This window comes from Colossoma macropomum, unplaced genomic scaffold, assembly GCF_904425465.1.
Source record: "Colossoma macropomum unplaced genomic scaffold, Colossoma_macropomum, whole genome shotgun sequence".
NCBI classification, from domain to species: Eukaryota; Metazoa; Chordata; class Actinopteri; order Characiformes; family Serrasalmidae; genus Colossoma; species Colossoma macropomum.
This window is the reverse complement of record NW_023494787.1, coordinates 12,977,889-13,004,017: the sequence shown is the minus strand read 5'-3', so window position 1 is coordinate 13,004,017 and position 26,129 is coordinate 12,977,889. Positions and strand designations below refer to the sequence as shown.

The following is a 26,129-nucleotide window of genomic DNA, read 5'->3' as shown; positions in this document are numbered from 1 at the left end:
TAAACCAGATATTTAAATCTATCAAAATATATCTCCAAAATGGTGACTTTACAGGAGAAGGAAAAAAACTACTTTACTTTTAATGTAAGTCAATGGAACCAGACTTTTTACCAAGTCATTTTGGGCCATTTGTTTTGGTCCATTCACCATGAAATTTATGCACCATGTGAAGACCAACAGACATTTTCAGATCATCTCAAAAACTGAAAAACGAAAATGGAGATCCAAGGTTTTGTTCCAACGGCAGCGATATGTAAATACACTGCTTTTTGTGGCTTCATACCATCAGTATGTTCAAAAAGAGTTCAAAAAGGGCTGTTTTTGCAGCGTAGTTTGGTTTTCATGATGGGGACCCTTTAAAAAAAATCATATAAAGTTCCTTCCTCTGAAACAGAACAGTGAGAATTTAAAATCGACATTGCTCTAATCACTGCCATTAATCGATAATGTACATTTTTATCCATGGTTTCTTGTAATCACAATCATGAGGGCCTTAGGAGTGTTAGTGTCAAAATTCAGCTTCAAGATATCAGTTTTAACAGTTCAGATGACAAGTCTAGTATACTGATCTGGTCGACTGAATCAGAAACCGTAATGGGCCGTAAAATGCCCTAAAAATACTTACATAGGCATTTCTTTGCTTGTATCACTGGCCCCTGCCCCCTCACCCTGAGCACACGCAGACCCGCCCACCATTCAGCACCATTTGTTCTCCCACAGATTTCCTTTCACACTCTTTTCTCATCCTGTTGACTTCCTATAATAAAGTCTTGCTGCTGACACCACTGTGCTGACTTCCTCTCCTCCAGACCATCAGCATCGTAAAGAGCACACAGCCCTGCGAGGTCAATCCAGATGAACTTTTATTCAGCAGAATTTTTGGGCTGTTTCTTTGGTTCATTCATCATGAAATTTACTTCTGACAGCAGCGATATATATATATACATATATGTGTGTGTGTGTGTATATACACATACATTTTATATATTTTTTATATATATATATATATATATATATACATACATATATACATATATATACACACACGTATATATATACATACATACACACACACACATTTCATGTGAGGGAACTTTCAGAGCCATTAAACACTTAAGACGTTTGGTTCCTATCACCACCACTGTGAACAGTTCTGACTTTTGACTACAACAATGCATTTTATATTAAATCATCCATCCATCCATCATCTAAGCCGCTTATCCTTCTGGGTCGCGGTGGGGAGCTGGAGCCTATCCCAGCTGTCATCGGGCGGAAGGCAGGATACACCCTGGACAGGTCGCCAGTCCATCGCGGTTTTATATTAAACCACTCAGAATAACTTTGTTCACATCTTAACAACTGAATTATGCAGAAATTTTAAACATATATTGGAATTCCCCTTTAAATTTACAAGGAATTATGTGGATTGCAATTCCTTCAGTCAGTTTTCTGGACTCTACACTGTCGATGGGAACTCATTTCGTTTGTGGAAAACTAGGCCTGGAAAAGATTAAATCAACTGAAGCAAAAAAAATTACCCATCTAATTAGTCAAACGCTATAATTAACTTTACTCAACCTGATGTCCAGATTAGCACTGAAAACGTCCTCTAAATGTACTTCACTTTGTCTCTGTACGGATTAGTGGGGAGTTAGAAGTCTCACTCTTGTGACGGCAGGTAAAAAAGTGTTTTACAGCACAGACAAAAGAGCTACAGATGCAGAGGAAACAGCCTGAGATAAAAGAGCAATTTCAGTTTTGTATTTATTTATGAAATTCAGTGAGTGCTTACGCACACAGGAGTTTGAATACTGGAAAACAGCTTGAAAACAACAGGTGCATTATGTGGGCATAAATGAGTGCTTGATCAGAAAGTGCTGTAAACACAAAAAGTCTTGCGCGTTAGTGTTTTCGCAATAAATGTGTTGCTCTCAATCGTACTTGTACGAATCAGTCATCGGGCTGGACAAAAAACATTAAACGAAAACGAGCTACAAACAATTTAAAAGGGATTTCCATCTAAATTTCTGCATAATTTAAAGTCATTCAGAGTGGTTTGATGCAAAATGCTCTGTTCTGGAGAAACTGGAATCAGGATTGTTCACAGTGGTGGTGATAGGAACCAGACGTCCGAAGAGTTTAATGCCCCTAAAAGCTCCCTTACAGAAACTTAATACATGAAATTGTTAAAAAATAAGCTGCCTGACGTCCGAGACCCTGTTTTATGATAGTTTCATGGAAGTTTTGGCGTAAAAACTATTTTTTTTTTAGAATTCATTACATGCAAGGCTTTGTAATGCAAAATAGTCCCCAGAGATAACACAGTTTTTTAAGATTTACCATCAACACTAAAACTCAGAAGACAGGTGTAGGTTCACTGGTGGTTTAGGATAGTAAATAAAATGGCTATCTGTGTTGTAGACATTGCGACCCCTGGTTCCTATCGCCACCACTGTGAAGACATCTAAGCCAGTAAGTTTCTCTACAATGAACCATTTCACATCAAACCACTCTGAACGACTGTGTTTACACAGTGATCACTGAATTATACAGAAATGTTTTTGAAAAAAAAAAAAATCACTGGAATCCTCTTTTGATATGTTGTATGAAATATGAAAAAAGGAAAGCCGCACATAATGCACCTCTAACAGAGAGTATGTCAGTACCACTGTAAATTCAACACAGTAACACATAGATTTAAGGAGTTATAGAACAAACATAGCTGTGAATAATCAAATAACATTGCCAACAAATACAGAACACTGATTACTGTAGTTTTTCCTACTGCGCACATAACACTCCTTCATAATTCCCTATCGGACATGCCTTCATCAAGAGCTACTGGAACACTGTAGTATTCAGCTATTGTACATCTATGCACTGCTTCATATATCGATCTAAATAAAGTATCTCAACCCAACACTGCACCAAAAAACGGAAACAATGCCACTCCACTTGCATAAAAAAAAAGTCAGTAACAGCCAACAAAAAACAGGAAATGAAACACTTTTGAAAAAGTAAATAAAATCTTTTACAAACACAGAATTTTAACATCCCAAGATGAACAAAGCTTGTTTTACAAAGGTAACAACATAGCATCAAACCTCAGAAGCAGTTAAGCACCTCTGTAAGTGTAGGATAACTATAGCTTTTCGTCAATTATACATTCCCTCTAAACTTCACCATAACAGTCGATGTGAAACGTGAAGCTACTGAAAGCCGCTCTCCGCACAGCTCGGCTCTTCTTCACCAGAGCTTATCTTCCTTACCGCGTCTGCTCAACTGGGACAGACAGAGAAAGAAATGAGGTCTGGGTAAATTAAATGATTTTATCACTGCACACATTTAATAACACACAGGTTTACAGATATACAACTACAACCAACTGAAGATATATTATAACATAAAGCACTGAGGGATACAAAGGAACACGCATACATGCACCTTTAATGGACAGCATGTCAGTATTACTGTTTAATACAGTTTCACATACAGAAGTAGCTGTGAATCATTGAACATGATGTATACGCTGGTTACTGTGTGCACAACTGTGAATTTTAAGTCATAGAAAATTAAAGTAAAAAAGTAATTTTTGTATACATCCAATGTATGCTATATACATATGCTATTATCATTGTACACACACCCACACCAATAATTATCCATGTACAGTCATATGCAAAAGTTTAGGTCGAATCAAACATATATATATATATATATATATATATATATATATATGTTATAAAACTATATATATACTATAAAAACTATATATACTATAAAACTATATACACATACATATATATATGTGTATATAGATATGTGTGTGTGTGTGTGTGTGTGTGTGTGTGTGTGTGTGCAATAACACACAATTTTATGTTTTATTTTTTAATATTAAATTCTGCAAATAAACAATAATTGTGCTTTAAATGTGCAGAATTGTGTTCTCTGTACAGGATGTGTTATTTTCACCAACAAAACACGTCATTTCACCAGGAGCACCTAAACTTTTGGATAAGACTGAACAGCCAATTGACATGTTTTGTTGATTTTCTAATTGCAAATAAGTAAAATTACACATTTCTGCAGACTGTAATACTTAGTTACTATTTATTTGCTGAATTTACAGATAAGAAAAAAAAACATTTGGGCATAGGCCACATTTTATGTCTATATTTCCCAAATAAACAGAAAAAACTGTGTACTAAAATTTATTCCTGAGAACATTTATGTCTGTTCACTGTACAGGACGTGTTAATTTATTTGCAATTAAAAATCAACGCATGCAAATTGCTAAGGGGTGCATAAACATTTGCACAAGACTGTATATGGCAAGCACTTGATTGCACTGAATAATAAAAACATAACAGCTCCCAGACGAGGCGAGGTGGTTTGTAGACTATGACCTTGCGCTGTTCCGTTTGCTAACGTGTTTTGTTTTTCTATTTATTTTCCCTGTAAACAGCCCTGTAAATACAGCCTTTGGCTCACTCTGGTTTCTGATTAATTTTCTGAATAGAAATAAGTAAAAAAAAGAGAAAGTGTAGATTAGCCATTAAGGGAACTTGGCTACGACACAAAGGTTTGACCCCAGCAGATAATACTTTAGTAAAACCCCCTTGAAGACGACACTTAACAAGCTGCTCTGTGGGAAACATCCCTGCAGTTTGTAAATGCAAATTGTTCTGAGCTAAACTGTTAACTACATGGATAAGAACAGAATATTAATGCTCATACTGTAAGAGTATGATAAGACTACACTTACTGTTAAGAATCACTTTCAATAGCCTCCATTAAAACAGATTTAATTCAAAGGCGACGGTTCAGCCTCATATTGCCTTTTTATCCTGTGAACTTCTGGCGTATGATATTTAAAATATGCATACAATGCAGAGGTCATAAAGCTATGCTACAAACAGACAGTCTCTGCATTCCCTCTGGTAATGACCATGCAGTGCAGCACTTACTGTAGGAGGAGATGTCGATCTCCTCTGGAAGTTCACTGATGTTCACCTCAAACCTGTCCTGAACATCATTCAGCGTACGGGCATCGTTTTCATCAGACACAAACGTGATGGCCAAACCTTTCGTCCCAAAGCGGCCTGCTCTTGCCACCTGAGAAAAAAGGGAGGGGGTGGAGTCAGAGAGCACAAAAGATAATGGTACAATCCATCCATCCATCATCTAAACCGCTTATCCTTCTGGGTCACGGTGATAATGGTACAATGGTATCTACAAACCTCAATTACAAAAAAGTTAGGACAGTAAGTGAAATGCTAATCATAAAGCAGTGATTAGTAAATTCTTTTTGGCATGCATTAAATAGAAAAAGAACAAAAGCACGATATATGATATTTTATCTTAAGAACATTGGGCCTCATTTCAACTATAAGAAGAAATTTCTTCTTAAAATCCACTTATGCAGTTTTTACAATATTCTGACAATCTGTATAGTCCATTTCCTCTTTGACTCGGAGAACATGACGTCCATTATTTCCATAATCAGTTGGAAAGTTTGACTCATCAGACCATAATACATGTCTTTACTGGGCATCAGTCCATTTCAGATGTGCTCAAGCCCAGAGAAGTCGGCGGTGTTTCTGGACATCATTGACAACTGGCTTCTGCCTGCATTTGTGAATACAGTGACAAACAACGTGTACTGAAGAATTCCAGAGCCCATGTGCTAATAACCATTACATAGACATGCTGGTTTTTAATGTGGTTTGAGAGATTGAAGGTCACAGGCATTCAGTTGTGATTTTTGTCCTTGTCCTTTACGCACAGCGATCCAGATTCCCTAAATCATTAGATGATAATATGAACCACAGAGGGTGAAAGACTCATACGTCTTTGAAATCTTCACTGAATAACACTGTTAAACTGTTGGATAATTCACTGATGCATTTTTTGGCCAAGTGGTGAGCCTCAATCCATCCTTGTTCATAATCGACCTTTCCTGGAAGATATACCCAAGGTATACCTACCCTCACTTGTATTTCATATGCATATACTTTCCCAACTATTTTGAAATTGAGGACTGTCTCTTGTACTTAACTCTCTGGCCATTTTATCTGAAACACTCAACATGTGCAATTTGTTACTTACTGTACCATCTATTGCTGCACAATTTATCAGCCCTACTTTAACTCATCCATGAATGGAAATGGACCAGATATTATTGTAGTACAAGGTGTATCTAATAAACTGGCAACTTAGTGTAATTATCATTATTAAGTAATATGATCAGTTTAATGACCAACCCTGTGCAGGTATGTGTCAGAATCCTCGGGCATGTCATAGTTGAAGGCGATGTTGACCCTTTCGATGTCCATTCCCCTTCCGAACAGGTTAGTGGCTACAAGGATCCGCCTCTGAAAGTCCTTAAACTGTTGATATCGAGCTAGCCTGGAGGTAACAAACAGAACATCAACTGTTCCAGAGACAACACTACTGAAGGAATAATCCAGCATTTTTCAACCCAATCTATATCTGCTAATGGGCCGCCAATGGGAATCTTTCTTTGTACACTAAGAAGGGTCTTGAGATGAAACAGACATGAAAGAATATCTCATTTCAGTTTCATCTATCGAACACTAGAATAAGAGTAAAGTAACAGTCCAGTCTGAGTTACTTTTGCTTTCCATGAGGTTTACTGGTATCCATAATGTATCATCACAAATCCTTCCCTGTGGAGAAGTAGTCCCACCTCTGAAATACTGAATATGTATTTGCAGCTTAATTTACAAACACCTATGACTGAAAAATGCATAAAAATGCTCCACAAAAATGTGTTCAGCTTAAACCTTCATTCACGGATTATAGAAACTGCTCGTTAGCCTCAATTATAAGTGTGTTTTTTTGCTTCTGTAAACATATCTTCTGTTCTTTTCCACAATGAAATTACTGCTCATGGTAATCGGCCATATGACACAGATGTGGCAGGTAGAGATTAGGCTGAAAAACGTTGGTGGGATTCCTTTAGCAAACATGTTTTGTATGAATGTCGCTGCGTCCCACCTTTCCTCCTGGGGCATTGCTCTGTGAATAGCGATGGCAGGAAAATTCTGTTCCACCAGCAGCTGAGCAAGGGCAATGCAGCGCTGCACTGACTTCACAAAGATCACCACCTACAACACCCAAACCCAAACTCCAATGTGATACCAATTAGCATAATCGTAATAATAATAATAATAATAATAATAATAATAATAATGTTTTATTTATGTGGTGCCTTTCTCAAACCCAAGGTCATATCACAGAGCAGCAAACCAAATACCCTAAAATTAAGCTCCTAACAAAACAAATCTCCTGAAAAGCAAGAATACAGAGAAAGTACAACGTATACCAGATACTAAGGCTGGGCAATCTGGCAAAAATATAATATCATGTTATTTCATACATGACATGTATCACAGAATTTTGCATTTTTCAGGTTTACAAACAAAATGCATAAACAAAACAGGAGCACCAACTTGATTTTTTTTTTTGATTCTACGTTTGTAAAATTAAGAAACAACAGGAGGAAAAATCAAACAACTGGTAAAACTGGCAGTTTATGCCGTTACTGTACACTGCTTGCTGTTTACAGGCAATTTTAACTGGATTAAATTTATCTTTTTTTATAATCCATGCAGTTGTTTAGTGTTCTACAACGAAGATTCCCAAATATCAGGCCATGATCGTTTAATACAGAGGTGCAAAAATCCAATTTTGTCATTATTATTATTATTATTAATGTAACTTAAATTATTACAATAGGATTTTTACTTAAGGTTTGCAATTGAAATGTTCATAAACTAATTTAATTTTTAACATATCAGCCTAAACCATGATTGACATTATATTTCAGTCAATGTAAAACATTTTCCTTTTTTGATCATATGGAATTCATCCATCATGGATAAATATCTAACAACAGGCAATTTTCCAGATTTTTTTAACGTTTATTTTATCACGATTATACCATTAAGTGAAATTTGACAGGCTACATTGTGTTATATTTGTTAGCATCTTAGACGATCAGTGCTCAGTTTCCCGAAAGCATCTTAGTATTAAGATCATCTAGAAAAGTAGAGAGAGTGTTCGGTGAAACACTCGCTCTACCATTTTTGGATTTTTGTGCTAAGATGCTTTTGGGAGACCCAGTGCAGTGGAAGCTTTTATGGTTGGCTGTGTGCCGCGAATTGGGGAACCAAGGTGTAAAGTATTCGTAGAGAAGCTAGTGAACGAGGCCATCCAATTACTTCTGTCCAAATCGTAGGCTAATCACATGTCATGACATCACCACATCTTAGCTTCTTTGCTGGTCCATCAAAACTGATAAGGACTGTGGTTTTATCTGCACTGGGAACCCCTGTTCTAGCATGGGCTTAATAGCATATCAACACACTGCGCACTGATACCAGAGGAGCCAGAAAGATCTGACAGCACTGAATAAAGAGAAATATCTTCAAGCTAAATCCAAAGCAATAAGTGCGCCATCCCTAATAAAGTGCTTGATGGCTCCTGTTTTTGGAACGCGTTTAGTTTCCATGGAGATACCTGGTTGAACTCCAGCACGTCCAGAAGATCAAAGAGTTTCCGGTTCTTCTCGTTGTCCTTCAGCTTGACATAGTACTGCTGCAGGCCATGCAGTGTCAGCTTGGTCTCATCATCCACAAATATTTCCATCGGCTAGGATGACCAGCGGACGGTGGAGCAGGTGTTGGAAGGGTGGGGGGTTGGGATAGGGGTCAAAGGGGGGGATCAGAGTGCAGAATGGTGCATGGAAGGTTACAGAAGGCAGTTAAAGGTGTGAGGAAGTGATAGAGAAGGTTAATAATGTTGTGAAGTGTTATAAAAGGAAAGTGTTGGCACAGAGTGTTGGGTTGTGGTTGCCGTTAATGGGGTCAAGGGTGGGAAAAAAACAAAACAAAAAGACAGAAAAGAGTTGTTTGAGGGTTTCGGAGAGGAAGGGATGAAGAAACAGATATGAAAAAGGAAGAGGGGGAGGAGAGAGAAGGGATGGGGGTTAGATACACCCTCCCCTCCCGTCCCAAAGCCACTCAGCACACATGCATACACCCTCCCTCATAATAAGCATAATAAATGCACCGCTATCAATCTAAACTAACGAATAAATGCACACTGCAGTACTATTCACTACTATCAGCTACAGGCCAATATACAGCACTGTCCTGAAGTCAGAGCCCCTCATTTATTTAATACCCAATCAAAACAGGCATTAAATACAAGTAATTCATTTTTCAGGAGGTAGATTAGATATAAGGCTTGCATAAGGGAAGTGAAAAAAAGGAATATAAGTGAAAAAACAAGAGTTTCCAAAACTGGAGTTCAGAAAATGAGACTCCTAACAACCACCTGGAAGACCTGGTAGACCCCAAAACTGCCCCTATCAGATAAACAGCACTTAAAGCTTTCATCTTTGAGAGAGAGCAGAAAATCAAGCTGCTTCAGATCTGAAAACATCCACAGGTGTTTCTGTTCATCCTTCCACTGTGAGAAGACGACTCAGCGCTGTGGGTCTGAAAGGATGTGTAGTTGACAAAAGAACCTCACTGAGAAAAGTAGACAGACACAAAATAAGAACATTCGTGCTCGAACACTGAAAGCGCACATCTGAGATGTGGAGTAAACTTTTATGGACTGATGAATCCAAATTTGTAATTGGGATTAATGTAACCAACTTCTAAGACTGAACTTCTGAAAATATGCCTGCAGAAGAAGCTGTGATAAAGACAATTGGTGGACACACTAACCACAGAAATATGATATTAGGTTTACTTGTCGAGTCGTTTTCTGATGAAAAATTAATAACTTAATTGCTTAATAACTTAATTGCTTAATGGCTGCTTTGACTGAAAATTAAATAAATGGAGGGCAAACTTTGGAATATGAACGTATTTTGCATATTTGCAATAAGATTGACAAAAATTACTCATTCAGTTTGCTTCTTATTAATCAAATGAACAAACCCAATCTGATACACAGCAAATGGCCACTGACTTTCTACACGGCTAGTTTGATAACAATGCCTGGATTACTGCATTCACTCCAACACTCACTCTCAACTATTCAAAAGTGAGCATTCAACGACTGAACAATGCTTTGAAAAATCAGGCAATTTAGCAGAGGGCCAGATGTGGAGAAGCTGCTAAATTTGATAACGACTGAAAGAGGCACTAATGAAAGTGCAACTGCTTCGCGCTGTCAGTCTTCGGCTTCATCGTTGAATGCACACCGTTCCACTTACCTGCAGGAAGCTCGCACAGCTGTCAGAATACACTCTGTCTTTGCTGACAGGAGTGCAGCTTTTCTGTCTAAAGCCTCATCTCAATCTGATATGCTCCTTTTCCCAAGGCACACTGACCGCAGATCAGTGCCCAGTCAGTGATGAACACGACTGAGATCAGTGTAGCCGAAGGAGAACAGGATTATGAGGTGTCCTTGTCTTGTCTACCTGTGAGTCAATTATAACTGCTCTGTACAGCCTGACTGTACATTTCTGCCCTATTCCCTGATCTCGGTGCAGGTATCTGCTTGCTCCTAATCGCTGAATACTGATATCCAGGCCTGAGACAGCGCTGCTTTATGACTGTAACGACATTAGATAGGGTTTTCTTCACAGTTAGGGATGTAGGTGGCTTCCGTTCAGCTGGTCTTTGGTAATTCATGAAGGATGTTCTCTTTAGTTACCTTTTCTATGCTATTTTCATTACTACGACCCGCGCATCTCTCCTCTTTCCTCCAACTTTTTTCATCGTCTCGTCCTTCCCGCGACTTCTTCCGCATCTTAAGCCTCCCTCACACTATCCTCTCTCTCCTCACACCCGCGCACTCTTTCTCTTCCGTTCCGAGCTTTCTCTAGAGCTTCTAAGTTCTCTCGGAAGCAGGCGAGGCACCAGCGGAGCACAAGTTTGCCGTTGTCCGTCTTCAGGCAGTCAGCTTTGACTCATAGCTGTTGCCACCGGGCAGGAAAAGCAGTTTTTAGACTCGGGGCCAGTTTTTTCTCGGCTAAATGAGGGCGATTTAATTGCGCCGTCTTCCTTGCCGCGAATGGAATTAATGGAAACGCCTGTAGTGCTCCATTCTCCCTATCGACTCTATTTAACTTTGCCTTCTTTGTTTATTTTGGTTATAATTTACGTGTTACTTAATTAGCTCCACTCCGCGCTCAGGAGTCCTAGACTTTTGCCTACTAACCTCATGCGGTTCCACCTGGGGCCTCTGTTAATGAAAGGACAGGAGGATTTGTGGGCACTAAGCTCCAGGCTGACAGGGCTGCCAGCCCTCTTAATAAATGCACAATAAAAAGGGGGAACAATGCAAAACTGGAAGTGTTCCTGCATTGTTTTTCTGTGTCAGGTTTTCATTACGACTCTCCCTGCTTTCTATTCGAAAGTCACGTAGTGGTTTGTTTGGGCCCTTTTGTTACCCTAATTATACCCATGTCTTTGGCTTGCATAAATAAAAGGCTCCCATAAATGCAAGCACCTGAGTGCTTCAAAAACGAGTGCTTTTGAAGAGCACAGTAATTACAGCCCTTCTTCTGGTTTTCAGGCCTTGTCAATATGCTACTCACTAATTTGAAGGTAATTTGTCAAATCTAAGTGCTCCCTATGTCTTGTCAGTAAGCACTGTGCTGCAGAGACTGTGTAGGTTCTTCTAAGAGAGTAATTCTGGGACAGATTCCTGTTTGTATTTGCCTCGGAATGGACTGGATGGACGGTTTATTATCTACGAGCCGCACTCTCAACTGCCAAAAACAGAAAGGCTACGATGTGCCAACTGTGACTGTGGCACTGCCAGCCAAAGAGGGGATTTAAGGTATTTACATCTTTTTCAGTGGGCCCGTTAGCTACCAGCCTGTTTTTAGCACAGACAGAAAAACAGCCCGTTTTGTTCCATGATCTATCTCAGATATGGCTGTGATATTTATCCTCCCCTAACGTCATCCCCGTCTGAATTTTAGGGCAGCGTCTGTAACTAAAGGGAGAGTAAGAGGGAGGAGCTGTTGCCGTGGTAGAAGGAGAGGAAGCGTAATTACATCTTGCATGAACTTTCGGCAGACGGGCCGGATTTCTTTGCTCAGGGTGGCGCTGAACATCATGACTTGCTTCTCGTGGGGGGTCATGCGGAAAATCTCCTGGACGTCACGGCGCATGTCTGAGAGGAAAAAACAAGAAAGCACAGTTCAAAGGTTTTGATCATAATCTCACAAACGTTAAAGTGGAATTTCACAGATTTTTCAAAATGTACGCAAAGAAAACAAAGGTGGAGGAACCAGAGATCTGAGGCATTTAATGCTTCTAAAAGCTCCCTCACAGAAAGCTAGAACACTGAATACAGTAGATACATAGCCTGATACCTGAGATTTTGTTTTATGATGGTCTTGGCCTTGGACTAGTACCCAATACCAACTTATTTTTTCAGATTTACCACTATTTCACCATCATTGCTGCACATAAATTAAGAAGACACATGTAGGTTCACTGGTCATTTTGAGTAGTAAATGGAAAGGTTGTATTTGCAGTGTAGACATTGTGACCCCTGGTTCCTATCACCACCACTGTAAAGAAATCTGAGCTGGTAGGCTTCTCTACAGTTAACCCTTTCACATCAAACCACTCTGACTTAAAATAAAAAAAAAAAAAACACTATAATTCTTCTTTTATGCTTCATAAATGATCAAACATTATTAAAAGTGACTGTCTTTCCATTTTAGTTACTAAGACTTTTACAGACAACAATTAAAATGCCAATAATTCCATGCTTTCCATAAAAAAGTGTTAAAGCAGTTCATCCCCAACAAGACAAATTGTAATAAACAGCACAAGCACAAACAGCAGATATCAGCCAGTTCAGTTTTAAAAGGACTGTGAATGTGAGGATAAAGCAAAGCCAAATGTTTGTTCAGACAACTAGGGCACAGCTACAGGTTTCCTTTATTCATCATCAAGCCCATAACTTTACAACCGGCTTCTCTGAACAAACAGGACGTATCACAGGCAACTAACAGAAATCTGAACCTCCAACAGACAGTTTAACAGTGGAAGTACTACTGGTATGGAAAAGGATTGACAGATATTCTCGTGGCTGTGGTCAACGGAATAATTATTTGTTTATAAGTAATATTAATAATACATGGATACAAAGAAGAAAACACTAAAGGGCCCATATCATGGAAAAACCAAATTTCTCTTGTTTTGAACCAAAAGAGTTTAAAATAGTGTGTAAACATTGTTAGTTTCAAAATATACTGTTTATTACGCAGCCCACACAGTACATATATTTAAATCAATCTGCAAAAACAGCCTGTTTTGAAATTGTTGTTTATATGATGTCACATAAACCGACTCAGGGCAGCACGGTGGCGTAGTGGGTTGCACTGTCGCCTCACAGCAAGAACGGCCTGGGTTCGATCCCCAGCCGGGTGACCAGGGTCATTTCTGTGTGGAGTTTGCCTGTTCTCCCCGTGTCTGCGTGGGTTTCCTCCGGGTACTCCGGTTTCCTCCCACAGTCCAAAGACACGCAGTCAGGCTGATTGGACATGCTAAACTGCCCCAGGTGTGAATGTGTGTGTGAATGTGTATGTCTGTCTGTCTGCCCTGCGATGGACGGGCGATCTGTCCAGGGTGTATCCTGCCTTATGCCCAATGACAGCTGGGATAGGCTCCAGCACCCCACCGCGACCCAGAAGGATAAGCGGTTTAGATGATGTATGTATGTATGTATAAACCGACTCATTTACATACATCCACTTATTCAATCTCAGCAGCTTAGCTCCACCCATTCATAATGACATTCTAAGGAGCGTTTCAACTTTGAGTGCTTTATGAATTAAGCACAATACAGGGCAGCCAATCAGAACAGAGCTTATTTTCATATATCAGTCTTAAAGGCGCAGTAACAAAAACAGCCTGTCTAAGTTATAATGAATTAGAAGAAGCCTGGAAAATAGTGATGTAAAAAATTTTTAGTCCATAAAACCTTATATAAGGAAAAATAAAATATAAGAAAAAAGTAGAATATGGGACCTTTAAATATTTGCATACATTTGCTGTACTTTGAATACACACACAAGGATATTTCTTCTAATAATACAATTAAACAATTGAATGTTTTTGCAATTTGTGAAGTACACAAAATAATAGATAATTAGGGATTAATAATTAACAGACTTAATACTAAACAGTATACATACTGAGCACCAATGTATACCAATGTGTACCACTTTGAATGCTCAGTTGAGATGATCCCAATGCTACAACATTTTTGGGGCAAATCAGTTATTGTGCTTTAATTCATAAAAAAGCCCCTCACCAAGTTGTTCCAGCATCTTGTCGCACTCGTCCAGGATGAAATGTTTGATGTGGCGCAGGTTGAGGCTCTTGTTGCGGGACAGGGCCAGGATACGGCCGGGAGTTCCCACAACCACATGAGGGCTCTCTCTCTTCAACACCTCCTCATCCTTCTTTATAGACAAACCGCCAAAGAACACTGCCACCTCGGGGAGAGACGGAGCAGGACAGCAAAAACTAAACAACAAAGCATAAATAAGCTAGTCGACGAATTATGTATTGAGAAGAAAATGAAGCAGCTCTATTAACCGCTTAAACTCTGTATGTGTGTCAACAATTCAGTTCCTCACTCATTACAGAACTTACAAATTAACTTCATAGTAGTTACTGAGTAATTAGTCATTAGATTAAATGAATAATAACCTGCAGCTGAAGCGTAGAGGGTTATATATAATATGTTCATATTACACCTACAGCTTGCAGGCACATACAAAAGAACACTCTCCTACCTTGACAGCAGGCATGTACTTGGAAAAGCGCTCGTACTCTTTGCTAATCTGGAACGCCAGCTCTCGGGTATGACACATCACCAGCACTGATACCTGCAAACGAGAAATTATTGATTCCTTCTCATTTATAGCAACAAATATGTGTCACTGTTACATTCACTTGGAATCTGTTTTATTAAAGGAGAAGTTCAGCGAAAATTCAAAATGACAACTACCTCAGAGTTACTCGATTAGCCAGGACATGATAGGTGTCCAAAATTTGCTTCTTCAGTTTCAAACTGGAGCGCTAATGTAACTATGAGGCCAATGTTGCTAACAAACACTAGAAGACAATAGTCACCCAAATCTTTTTTGTAAATACATCCTCAGAAATTCTCTTGACTGGCTCAAACCACATCCTGGTTTTCATTAAGGCTCTGCAGACTTGCCAATGTGGTTTAGGACACAGTGTGACTCACTGTGAACTATAAAAAATAACTTCTCTGTGTAGACGAATGCAGTGATCGTTTAGATGCTACAAGTAACTTTTCTGTTGTTTTTTTTGTAACCATTAATCTTGAATTTTCAAGATTAATGAAAAGAGATGCTTATAAATAGAAGAGATGCTTATAAATAGAAACACCAGAAATAACCAATTCAATCTAGCATTCATTAGCCTGCATGATGTGTGTGCTTGCGAGAGGGAGTTAAGGTTCTGCCAGATCAGAATTCAGCACAACACCTGGCTGCCTTCTGCTTTTAGCTACACAGTGAAGTTCTGTTTATTTTTGTAGTCCACAGTACGTCATACTGTATCCCGAACTACACTGACACCTCACCACATGCGTATGCTTAATGAAGACCTGGATGTGGTTTAAGCTGAAAGAGAGACGTTTTGGGGATGTATTTACAAATCTGGGTGACTATTGGTGTCTAGAGTTTGTTAGCAGTGATATCCTTGTAGCTGCAGCACTAAACTAAAAAAGCAAATGTCTTGGCTGATCAGCTACTTCTGTGGTCAGAGGAAAGTTCTGTAAATTTGACTGTACGCCGAATAATTTCTTTGATGTAACTTTAAATACTCTTTCTGTTTTCTTTTCAGCACTCAGTAGAATTACCTGCCCGGTCACTGGCTCTAATTGCTGTAGCGTAGCTAACACAAATACGGCCGTCTTCCCCATACCAGACTTGGCCTGGCACAACACATCCATCCCCAGAATGGCTTGAGGAATGCACTCATGTTGGACTGTAAGAACACAGAGAGAGAAAAGCTTTAAGACAGCTGTAACGTTACAGAGTAAATCCAGAACATTTACATATGTAGCTAGTCTAGTATGCATAGCCAGATGTCAGCGCCACTGAGGGAGCTAAACAGTCTGTCTTTGTACACTAGGCCTGTTCAATGTGATGGAAAAGTCTTCAATTTGACAGTTAATTCGTGAAATTATGATGTTTACAGTTTGGGGAACTGTCTGTTGCTAAATACAGTCAAAAGGCACATTTGCACCTAATAAACTAGAAGTAAGGGGCTAAAAATTCAGTTAAAAATTCAGATCACATTGCCTGATGTAATTTTATATTTATATTAATTCTATACTCTAATAGTTTTATTTAACAGTGTTGACAGATATGATTATCACACTTTATAAACTGATAAACAGCAGAAAATCACAGAGTATAAATAATGCAGCAGTATTGTAGGTGTGGAGCTACTAATTATTATTCATTTGATAATTATTAGTGCTTTTATTGATTAAACTGTGAGTTGTCGTTTTTTCCCAATATGGTAAATTCAGCAAATAAACAGTAGTAGCGCATTAACGTGCCACAGTGTGTTCTCTGTAGGTGTGTTAACTTATTTACACATAGAAAATCAACAAAACATGCCATTTGACCAGGGGCATCCAAACTTTTGTCTAAATATGAATGTAGACAGATGTACAGAAAACTATTTTAAGCATATTTCCATTATATCACAGCTCCACATGATAACACATAAATTAAACACTACTGTTCCCACATTGTTGCACCCATAAAAAACAGGGCTACCCACTTATTAATTAATGTGCTTTCAGAGGTTAATAATAATGTATAAGTCATTCTAGCAAATTTGTTCAAAGTCAGAGCTCAAAAACATTCAGACCATTAACTGGCTTAGACTTTAGACTACAATGCTTTTGCTCTGAGTGAGTCTATACCTTAACCCTGTTTATTTTATTAAAATAAATGATAACACTAAAGAAATATTACCAAATGTTTCACTAGTGACTGTTTTGTTAGTGACAATTCTTAATTTTACTCACTGATTTTCAGACATCAGGACACATTTACTTTAAAACAATGGGATCTCACTGCTCACCATGTGGCCATGGGGGATGTTTTAGCCACACTCCTGCTCTAAAACACAGGAGTTTCGCTAAATCAGGGGTCCACCTAGGGACTAAAACTCTGTGTGTCAGTAGTGACGTGAAAATGCGGGAGTTGTTTTTTAATTAAAAAATTAAACTTACGTAAATCTAAATATTTCAAATTCACTTTAAAAGATCTTTAATAGAAACAACATTAACAAAATACATAAAAATGTGCATAATTTTCATAAGTTGAAGTTTAGGGGTTTGGGACAGACGCCTCCAAATAGAAAGTACCGTATAAATGATGAGTTTATTTAGCTTTTTATTATCTCAATTAATGCCTTGAATTTAAGAATAATAATACAGAATATTAGATAAGATATTAGGTAATATTACATATAATTCACCACTCCACTAATTTTGTAATATTGTAGCACACAACTGCATTTCCATACAACAGACTGTTCACTGTATATAGAACACAACGCATAACTACTTACTCTAACAGTATGTAACACACCGTATACTTCCCTTGGACCTGAAGTTGGACAGCAGGTGAAAATCTACTCATCTAACACCAGCTAAAGGAATGTTTCATGCTCCTCACCCTCAGACGGATGCTCAAAGCCACAGTCCACAATGGCCCTCAGAAGCTCAGGCTTTAAAAGGAAGTCTCTGAATCCTGAAGAGTGGATGGACACATAGGACCCTTTGACCCCCTCCTTTCTTATGGCCATCGCGCCACTGTCCCCGGTGAGCCCTCCATCCCCGACACCACCTGCTGCGTCCACCTCATCCTCCTCATAGTCTAACAGCTCGTTCTCCACGTCGTTCTCAGTCATTCTGGATAAATGAAAAAGAAACAAACAAACTGAAGTTTAGTCTTTTAGCTGAATCGCAACTTGAAGACACTGCAAAGCTTCAAAGACAATTCATTTTTAGGCTCTCAGCTTTAAGACAAACAATAAAGTCTACTTCAGAGAACACTATTTTATCCAAAGTCCATTTTAATGGCTATAACGAATTAATAATTACTGATACACAGTAAAATAAATGCTAGCGACTGCTTATACAGATATCAACAATATAACATATGTAGGTAAGCATGTACAAGGAAACCAAGTCAAAACAATATACTCTGTCAATCTTTGTCACTTCTGTGATATCATTATCATTGTAGGCAGCCATGTGCAAAACAGGCCTCTAACGCAGCATTAAATATATTTTGTGTGCAGTGAGCATCCTGACCAAATTAAACACATTTCATCTGAGTGACTCGGTGGGTGTTCTGGTGAATGAAGCCATTCACATGAGCCATCAGAGGCAAACAATTAATATTAATCAGGGCTGTCACAATCAAGACATTTACCTGACGATTAATCATCACATTTTTTATTGTCATAATTTTTATTAAAAAAATTTTTTGTCATACTTTTCTAAAAAAATTTATATCATAATTTTTTGCAACTATTAAAACAGAAGTCAAAAGTTGTCAAACTGGCTCATTAACCACCCAAAAAAAATTAAAGCCAAAAAAAAAACAACCTCTTATTCTGGTAGCATACATGCAAAAATTTTTAAGAATTAGCTACGCAGCTAAAAAAAAGCAATACCAACATAATTTAGTGCTGCCCTCTTAACACAGTGCACCAAAGTTGGAAATCAGAACTTTTTTGTTTGTTTTCATGATTTAAGTTCCATAACGTCTCAATAAATGCATTCACTGCTTCCTTTTACTTACATTTATTTGCCTCAACCCACAACACTAAATTCACATTTTGTTTTTTGCACCATAATTTGACTGTGAAATCTAATGACTGTGGTAAAATGACTGCAGTCAGCTGAAATAACTGCAATAATCTCAAAAAAACTGTGATGTAATAATTGTGACCGCCCCTTATAGTAATCATAATGTCGTAATATTGGTATTAATGTTATAAATTATAACGAATTTATAATATTAATCAGATTTGTAAATAATAATATGATCAAATGAATGCAGACAAACCTGTCACATAAGTCACTCCCAGGATTTACAGATGTCTTTTAATTATTCTATAATCATATTATTATATGAGGCTTAAGTTAGCTTTTTATTCGCGCCCTTCTTTTTCTCGAATTTTCCGTTCCACCTTAAATGCCGCAGGTACATTACAGCGCCTGTACGAGGGCTGCACTAACTGCTGCCCCATTTAAGGTGGAACGGAAAATTAGAATAAGAAGGTGGCGAATAAATGTACGTTTCCTTTTCGATACTGCGCAGCCTTACAGTGCAGCATTAAAGGTCGCATTACAGTCTGCAATTTTTTCGAAACAGACTTTTCTTTTCATTTTAAACAACAAATGTGACAAATTGATAACATGAACGTTTCAGTAGCTGCACCAGCGGCTAACGGTTACTGGTCCGAGTACGGCGTGTTTACTGTTTACGGAGCAGCCCAGACGCGCTGAGTGCGGGGCAGACTGAACCACAGATCACAGCAGGCAATGCTGATTTTATTCTGTTTGATTTTAACAGCTATAAAAGCCACATTTACCTCGTTTTACTCCGAAACTCTCCGGAATGTTTCTGCTTCAGTTGCTCGCTGCTCTCCTTCGCGTCATTTGTTTTGCGACCAGCTGCTAAAGGAGCCTCGACTAATAGCTGCCCTGCAGTTCGCCTGAACACAGCTGTGCCTGAGGAAACGCTTCCACACCGGTTTGTGCTTTTAAACATTCACTTTTTAACTCATTAGGTTTTCACATCTGCTTCAGCACTATTACGGGAAGTGTCTTTTTACACAGCAGGTGGGGTAAAAACCGCAGAAATGTGGATCGTGTTCTGGTCGCTAACACGTGTTTAGATCTACTTAGCGTAGCGGCTAATTGTGCTATTTCAAAAACACAGTTGTTAATAAATACAGGGCGTCCCAGAAAACTGACACCGTTTGAGATGTGAATATCTCAGTAACTACATGTCCTGGGCAAACGAAATTCAATAGGCTTCATGTTGAACAATACAAGATTTATTGATCAAAATTTGAACAAGAAATTCAGAGGGATGTAGATTTCATAACCAATTTCACAGCTTCACAAATGTAACGTTAACTAATATCTTCTGATACTGGTGGTCGTCCAGATCCCTCTGCCCTGCTCAGACAGCCTTCCTCTTTGAATTTTTGTGCCGTGTCCAAATCTGCTTTCCAGTTGGTGCATCTTTATTGAATTTTCTCGAAAATGCAGGCTGCACACTCCTGTCTGACTGTGTTTGAGCATATTCTAACACACAAAATGCCTTTTCATTTCTAGTAAGTAAGTAAGTACAGTTTATTTATATAGCGCTTTTTACAACAGGTGTTGTCACAAAGCAGCTTTACAAGGGAATCAGCATTAGTGAACCTGAAAAAACATTAGAAATTAAACTTGGTTAGTTTTTACACATTTTGTTAAAATTTGAGGGAGAATTGGCTGTTATTAGACTACGAAATGATGTCAGTTGTTTTGGGACACCCTGTATTGTCAAACATACAAACATGAACACATGGAGGAGTAGATAGTCTATCACAGACATAATCGCATCATCACTCAAAAAGGGAGAATCAAACATCTTAGTAGTAACACTAATAATCATGATTACAATCCATTACTGTCCAAAACACTTTTAGGAATAGATGCCACCTTAGTAGCTGTGTGGTCGGTGATTTTCACAACTGACTGATAAAAGGAGACAAGAACTAAAAGAGCACCTTTAGTCGGGGCTTCATACACTTTACTCTGGCTTTATGAATGTGATATTTACCCAGTAAGATAGTTAAGTATCTGTAATGTTTTTAAGATCTATATTGCATGTTTTGCAGATCAGAACTAAAACTGTAATGTCTTGGGGTTCAAAAAGTTGGAAGCGGTAACACTGAGATCTTCCCAAAAACATCCAGTCTATGAGTCCTTAAAACACAAATGACATTGATTCTGAATCCATGGAACAGAAAGAGTGCAGAGGAGAAATATCCAAAAAAATGTTTAAAAAGTGTTACATGGGTGAAGGCAAAGCAGTATTTTCAAATGTACTTATTTTACTTTGTGTACCAGCAAACAGTTAGGAATAGACCAAATATGATGTGTTATTAACTGAGGAAAACCAAAGTTTCCAATAAGAATATCGATGTATGTCGTTATAATATTTTTCATATGTTCATTGATACAGTTATGTTTGTATATGTTTCATCCGCCTATCTTTAACGAAGGTGTAGTACACACAGGTTTATCAAGCATGAAAAATCCCTTTATGTGAGATACCCCTAATGACTTTTAAGCGATCGTACTTAAAAACTACATTTCCCATTTTACAGGTTTTTGAAAGCAGTCACATTTGCCTCCATCGCTCAGCAAGTCTGATAGAAAAGTAATTCCTTTATCCGTTCAGGACTTGGTTACTCCAAAGAATACATTTGTGGGGTTGCTATCTTTTAACATCTCTAACTTCTCTATGTTGTAACTTAATTCATGTATAATAACTAACAGTTTTGAGAAGCTTGTCAAGCCTTTTAAAATATTTCCATGAGTTTCAGTACTGTAGATGTTAAAGCTTCAGGGGAGTTCCACCCATGTTTCAAATTTCCTGCGTTAATTGAATGGTAGAGGTAAACAAAGTCATTCAAAGTGGTTTGGTGTGAAATGCTCAGTTCTAGAGAAGCTTACCGAGTCAGAATTGTTCACAGTGGTGGTGATAGGAACCAGACGTCTGAAGCATTTGTTATTATTTGAAATGGTTACCAATACACTGCTTAATGCCTATCTTAAAATTACCTAAGATGTAAATCCATTCACGGCAGAGAGGTATAAGCAGGGCATTGGAAGGCAAAGTAGTACCCTAAGAATTTTTAAAAACTTTTTTACCATCATCAACATTACATATGAAAAGACACAGAACACACATGCAGGATCGCTGGTCATTTGTGATAGTGAATAAAATGCCTGTATTTGTGTTGTAGTGATCCCTGGTTCCTATCACCACCACTGCAAAGAAAGTGGTGTCTGTAAGTTTCTCTACAGTTAACCAATTCACATCAAACCACTCTGAATGATTTTGTTTACAGCAGTGTAAGTATGTACAAAATTTGAAAACATTGGTTGAATTCCACTTTGACATCTGTTGTTCATTAGTAGTTGACTGTTAATATCACTATATAGATAACATTTAAGTTCACATGTGGCTGAACCTCTTTTTCTTTAGTCTATAGTCTATAATATCGTCTGTGAGTCTATAGTAGGTGGTGTGATCATGTGTTATCGATAATGGCTTGATTGGGATGGTCATATGTGATGCCACTGCTGTGCATTTTTAAATGTTATTTGTTGTGTTTTTTTCCCATTTTGTCACAGAACCATGTCATGTTTCGTAGGAGATATAAACTTCTGTCCTGAATGTGGTAATATCCTCCCAATCCCTCAGTTTCAGGACGTCATTACGTGTCCTCGGTGCTCGTTCAAAATCCCCATCCACGGTGAGATTTCATTTTATCGGACTCGCTGGTCACTTTATTAGAAACACCTTTCTTGTAGCTACACGTTGCTGGTGTAGTTAGAGACTGTAGCTCATCTGTTGATGCACAATTTGTGTTAGTCATCCTCTAGCCTGTCATTACTGGTTTCTGGCCAGAGGTTGTTGTTTGGGTACTTTGGACAGCAGGCTGCTGTTAACCTAGCAGAGAACCTGACGTGTGTAAAAATGGCAGCAACACAGGTGTCAGTGTCACTGCTGTGCTGAGAATGGTCCACCACCCAAATAATACCTGTACAACAGCGGTCCTGTGGTCAGAGGCTGACTAATGATGAATGGGATAGAGGAAGCCTGACAGTATAATTCATTTCCCAGTACTGTTTGCCAATATGATGAGATCATGTCCTGTCATTATCCTGATAAATTCCATCACAATTTGTTTTTTGAGCATATGGTAGATATCATTAGTACTTAAAGAACACAGACCCACTAAAAGAGAGCATAATTAGTCCTGTGTAACTGAATTTAGTGCAGCACAGTATGTGAAATGTTGAATAAAAATCATTGCAACATTACTGTAAACATTACTGTTATGCTTTTGCATTTTGTCCATTTCAACTCCATTTCAAAACAAAATATCATGACTCATATTGCAATATTGTATTTTCACCTTATCGCCATTCACACTATGGTGTCCTGCTCTGTAGTTATTTGTTTAAGTCAGATAAGCAGCTCTGATATCTACAGAGGGAATGTAATGTTCTTTATATATATATATATATATATATATATATATATATATATATATATATATATATATATATAGAGAGAGAGAGAGAGAGAGAGAGAGAGAGAGAGAGAGAGAGAGAGAGAGAGAGAGAGAGAGAGAGAGAGAGAGAGACATAGATAGATAGATAGATAGATACATAGATAGACGTATATATGTAGATAGATAGCCAAGCACAAAATACAGTATAGAGCAAAAGTATTGTTGTATGCTATTATACAGATGCATAAATACAAGAAGTAAAGATCTATAATAAAACATACTAAAACAACCATAAAATATTATGTGCAGTACAAAAATAAGTAAGTAAAATCGCATAAATATTATGCAGGTGACAACGCAGTGGTGCATGTCACGTCCAGTGAAAATCAACCTAGTGACTAAAGACTGTAAACAATAACATATGTTAGTAGTTGTACATGTATGGATGTATAAACAAAATGGCAATGCATAGTGAAGAGCAGAGATACATAAAGTCCAGTTGGTGCTCAGTGAGCCTGTCCTGGCAGTAGCACAGTGACGAGGTGTTGTACAGTGATGACATGATGATGCTTTAAGACTTTTCTCTTCTCTCTCCAGAATTTAATGGGCAGGTTATCAAGTCATCAGTGGTGTTTAATCCTCTGGTGCAGAGTTCCTCTGCTATAGACAGTGAAGAGGACTCTGAACTAAAAGGCCCTGTGGTGAGTTACTTAAACAGGTTTTGTTTTATTTATGGTGCACAGAACAGAAGTGAATGTGAATATTACTCGATGTTATGTTAATTGTTCTCAATTCTGCACCAGGTTGACAGGAAGTGTTCACGCTGCAATAAAGAGGGAATGGTCTACCACACGAGACAGATGAGATCAGCAGATGAAGGCCAGACCGTGTTCTTCACGTGTATACATTGCAGGTAATGCTTAACGCGGCTCCATTAACAACTTCTGTTACTGGATGTATTAGTTTAACTCAGTTAGATTTCATATTGATTCTGTGTCAGGCAGAAAAAGATGTGCACGTTCCATCTTCACTCTATTATTATTCCACTCACATAAAGGAGGCAAAGCACAGTTCCTTCTTTGCCACACTTTGTACAGGAACTCACTTCTTATTTGATTGTTTACTCTGCAGGCACCAAGAGAAGGAGGATTCGTGAGAGATGTTGATGTTGCCAGTTTTTTTTTTTTAACCATTGGTCAGCGAAATCAAACCAGCATTGTGAAGAGTGTACTTGATCTGCACCAGGTGTACCAGGTGTACTGGTAAAAATTGCTTAGAGGGAAAATCCAGCTGGATATACGCACTGGGAGATTTTTTTTGCAGTGCACAACAACTTGTTACTAGAAAAATGTTTTATAACAATAAAATAATGTAAGAATTACAGACTGTCTGCCTTTTTTATTGGCGTTGTTGTGCATGCTTTAACAGTCTGAAATCATAGACATACACTGTATGGCCAATTGTATGTAGACACCTGACCCTCACTCCTATATGAGCTTGTTGAACATCCCATTCCAAAACCATGGGCATTAATATGGAGTTGCCCTCCTTTGCGGCCATAGCAGCTTTCACTCTTCTAGGAAGGTTTTCCACACGATTTTAGAGTGTATCTGTGGGAATTTGTGCTCATTCTGTCAGGAAAGCACTTGTGAGGTCAGGCACTGATGCTGGGTGAGAAGGCCTGGCCGACGTCCTAGTTCATCCCAAATGTGTTCAGTGGCGTTGAGGTCTGGGCTCTGTACTGGTGACTGGAGTGCCTCCACACTAAGCTCCTAAAACCATGTCTTTATGGACCTACTTTGTGCTCAGGGGCTCAGTCATGCTGGAGCAGTAGAGGGCCTTCTCCAAACTGCTGCCACAAAGTTAGAAGCTTAAAATTGTCTGCAATGTCTTTGGATGCTGTAGCATTACCATTATGCCTCACTGGAACTCAGGGGCCTTGGCCAAACCCTCAAAAACAGCCCCAGAGCATTATCCCTCCTCTGCCAAACTTTACCATTGGCACTAAGCAGTCCTGGTGTCCACAAAGTCCAGATTCATTCATCAGGCAGATAGTGAAACATGATACATCACTCCAGAGAACACCTTTCCACTGGTCCAGGGTTTAGTGGTGACATATTGCACACCACTCTAGCCGATGCTCGGCGTTGCGCATAGTGATCTTATGTGCTTATGTGGAGCTGCTTGGCTGAGGAAGTTTATTTCATGATGCTCCTGATACACAATTCTTGTGCTGATGTTGCTTCCAGAGGAAGTTTAGAGCTCTGTAGTGAGTGATGCAAGAAAAGAAAGACAGTTTCTACGTTCTACATGCTCCAGCACTTGCCGGCCCTGCTTTATTAGTTTGTGTGGTCTGCTGTTTCGTTGCTGAGCTGTTGTTGCTCATAGATGCTTCCATTTCATAATAATAGCACTTACAGTTGACCAGGGCAGATCTAGCAGGGGAATTTTCACAAACTGACTTGTAGCAAGGGCAACATCCTATAACTGCCAAGTCTCTGAGCTCTTCAGTACAACCTATTCTATTGCCACTGTTTGTGTATGGCAATTGCTTGGCCGTGTGGTTGCTTTTATACACCTGTTAGCAATGGGTGTGACTGAAATACCTGAACTCAATAATTAGGAGGGGCGTCCTCATACTTTTGGACATATTGTATGTGTGCTCAGTGTAGCATTATGGTTTACACTGTCATGCATTTATATATATAACAACAAGCTTCAAAATATGATGAACATGTG

At 38.5% G+C, this 26,129-nt stretch overlaps 2 protein-coding genes across 2 annotated transcripts; one reads left to right on the top strand and one right to left on the bottom strand.

The window, feature by feature from the left end:
- Nucleotides 1-1,746: 1,746 nt before the first annotated feature.
- ddx39b (DEAD (Asp-Glu-Ala-Asp) box polypeptide 39B) lies at nucleotides 1,747-19,787 on the bottom strand. The gene is made up of 11 exons (XM_036566179.1): nucleotides 19,680-19,787; nucleotides 17,750-17,985; nucleotides 15,910-16,037; nucleotides 14,813-14,905; nucleotides 14,326-14,509; nucleotides 12,050-12,168; nucleotides 8,545-8,676; nucleotides 7,021-7,130; nucleotides 6,264-6,408; nucleotides 4,968-5,115; nucleotides 1,747-3,282 (listed from the first exon to the last, which is right to left on the bottom strand). The coding sequence occupies exons 2-11, from the start codon at nucleotides 17,982-17,984 to the stop codon at nucleotides 3,266-3,268; spliced, it is 1,311 nt and encodes a 436-aa protein (XP_036422072.1). The 5' UTR covers nucleotide 17,985; nucleotides 19,680-19,787; the 3' UTR covers nucleotides 1,747-3,265.
- Nucleotides 19,719-24,773, top strand: polr1h (RNA polymerase I subunit H). Its single transcript, XM_036566180.1, has 5 exons — nucleotides 19,719-19,840; nucleotides 22,504-22,625; nucleotides 23,988-24,091; nucleotides 24,194-24,303; nucleotides 24,522-24,773. Exons 2-5 carry the CDS (start codon nucleotides 22,508-22,510, stop codon nucleotides 24,544-24,546), a joined length of 357 nt encoding a protein of 118 aa, XP_036422073.1. The 5' UTR covers nucleotides 19,719-19,840; nucleotides 22,504-22,507; the 3' UTR covers nucleotides 24,547-24,773.
- The last annotated feature ends 1,356 nt before the right edge of the window (nucleotides 24,774-26,129 follow it).

Excerpts from the sequence above, each read along its gene's own strand:
- ddx39b (XM_036566179.1), bottom strand. The coding sequence starts at position 17,984 with ATGACTGAGAACGACGTGGAGAACGAGCTGTTAGACTATGAGGAGGAT. Across the intron at positions 14,906-15,909 it reads TAGAGCCAGTGACCGGGCAG|GTATCAGTGCTGGTGATGTG; the intron begins GTAATTCTACTG and ends TCTCGTTTGCAG. Across the intron at positions 12,169-14,325 it reads CAAGATGCTGGAACAACTTG|ACATGCGCCGTGACGTCCAG; the intron begins GTGAGGGGCTTT and ends TTTTCCTCTCAG.
- polr1h (XM_036566180.1), top strand. The coding sequence starts at position 22,508 with ATGTCATGTTTCGTAGGAGATATAAACTTCTGTCCTGAATGTGGTAAT. Across the intron at positions 24,092-24,193 it reads CTGAACTAAAAGGCCCTGTG|GTTGACAGGAAGTGTTCACG; the intron begins GTGAGTTACTTA and ends ATTCTGCACCAG. Across the intron at positions 24,304-24,521 it reads TTCACGTGTATACATTGCAG|GCACCAAGAGAAGGAGGATT; the intron begins GTAATGCTTAAC and ends TTTACTCTGCAG.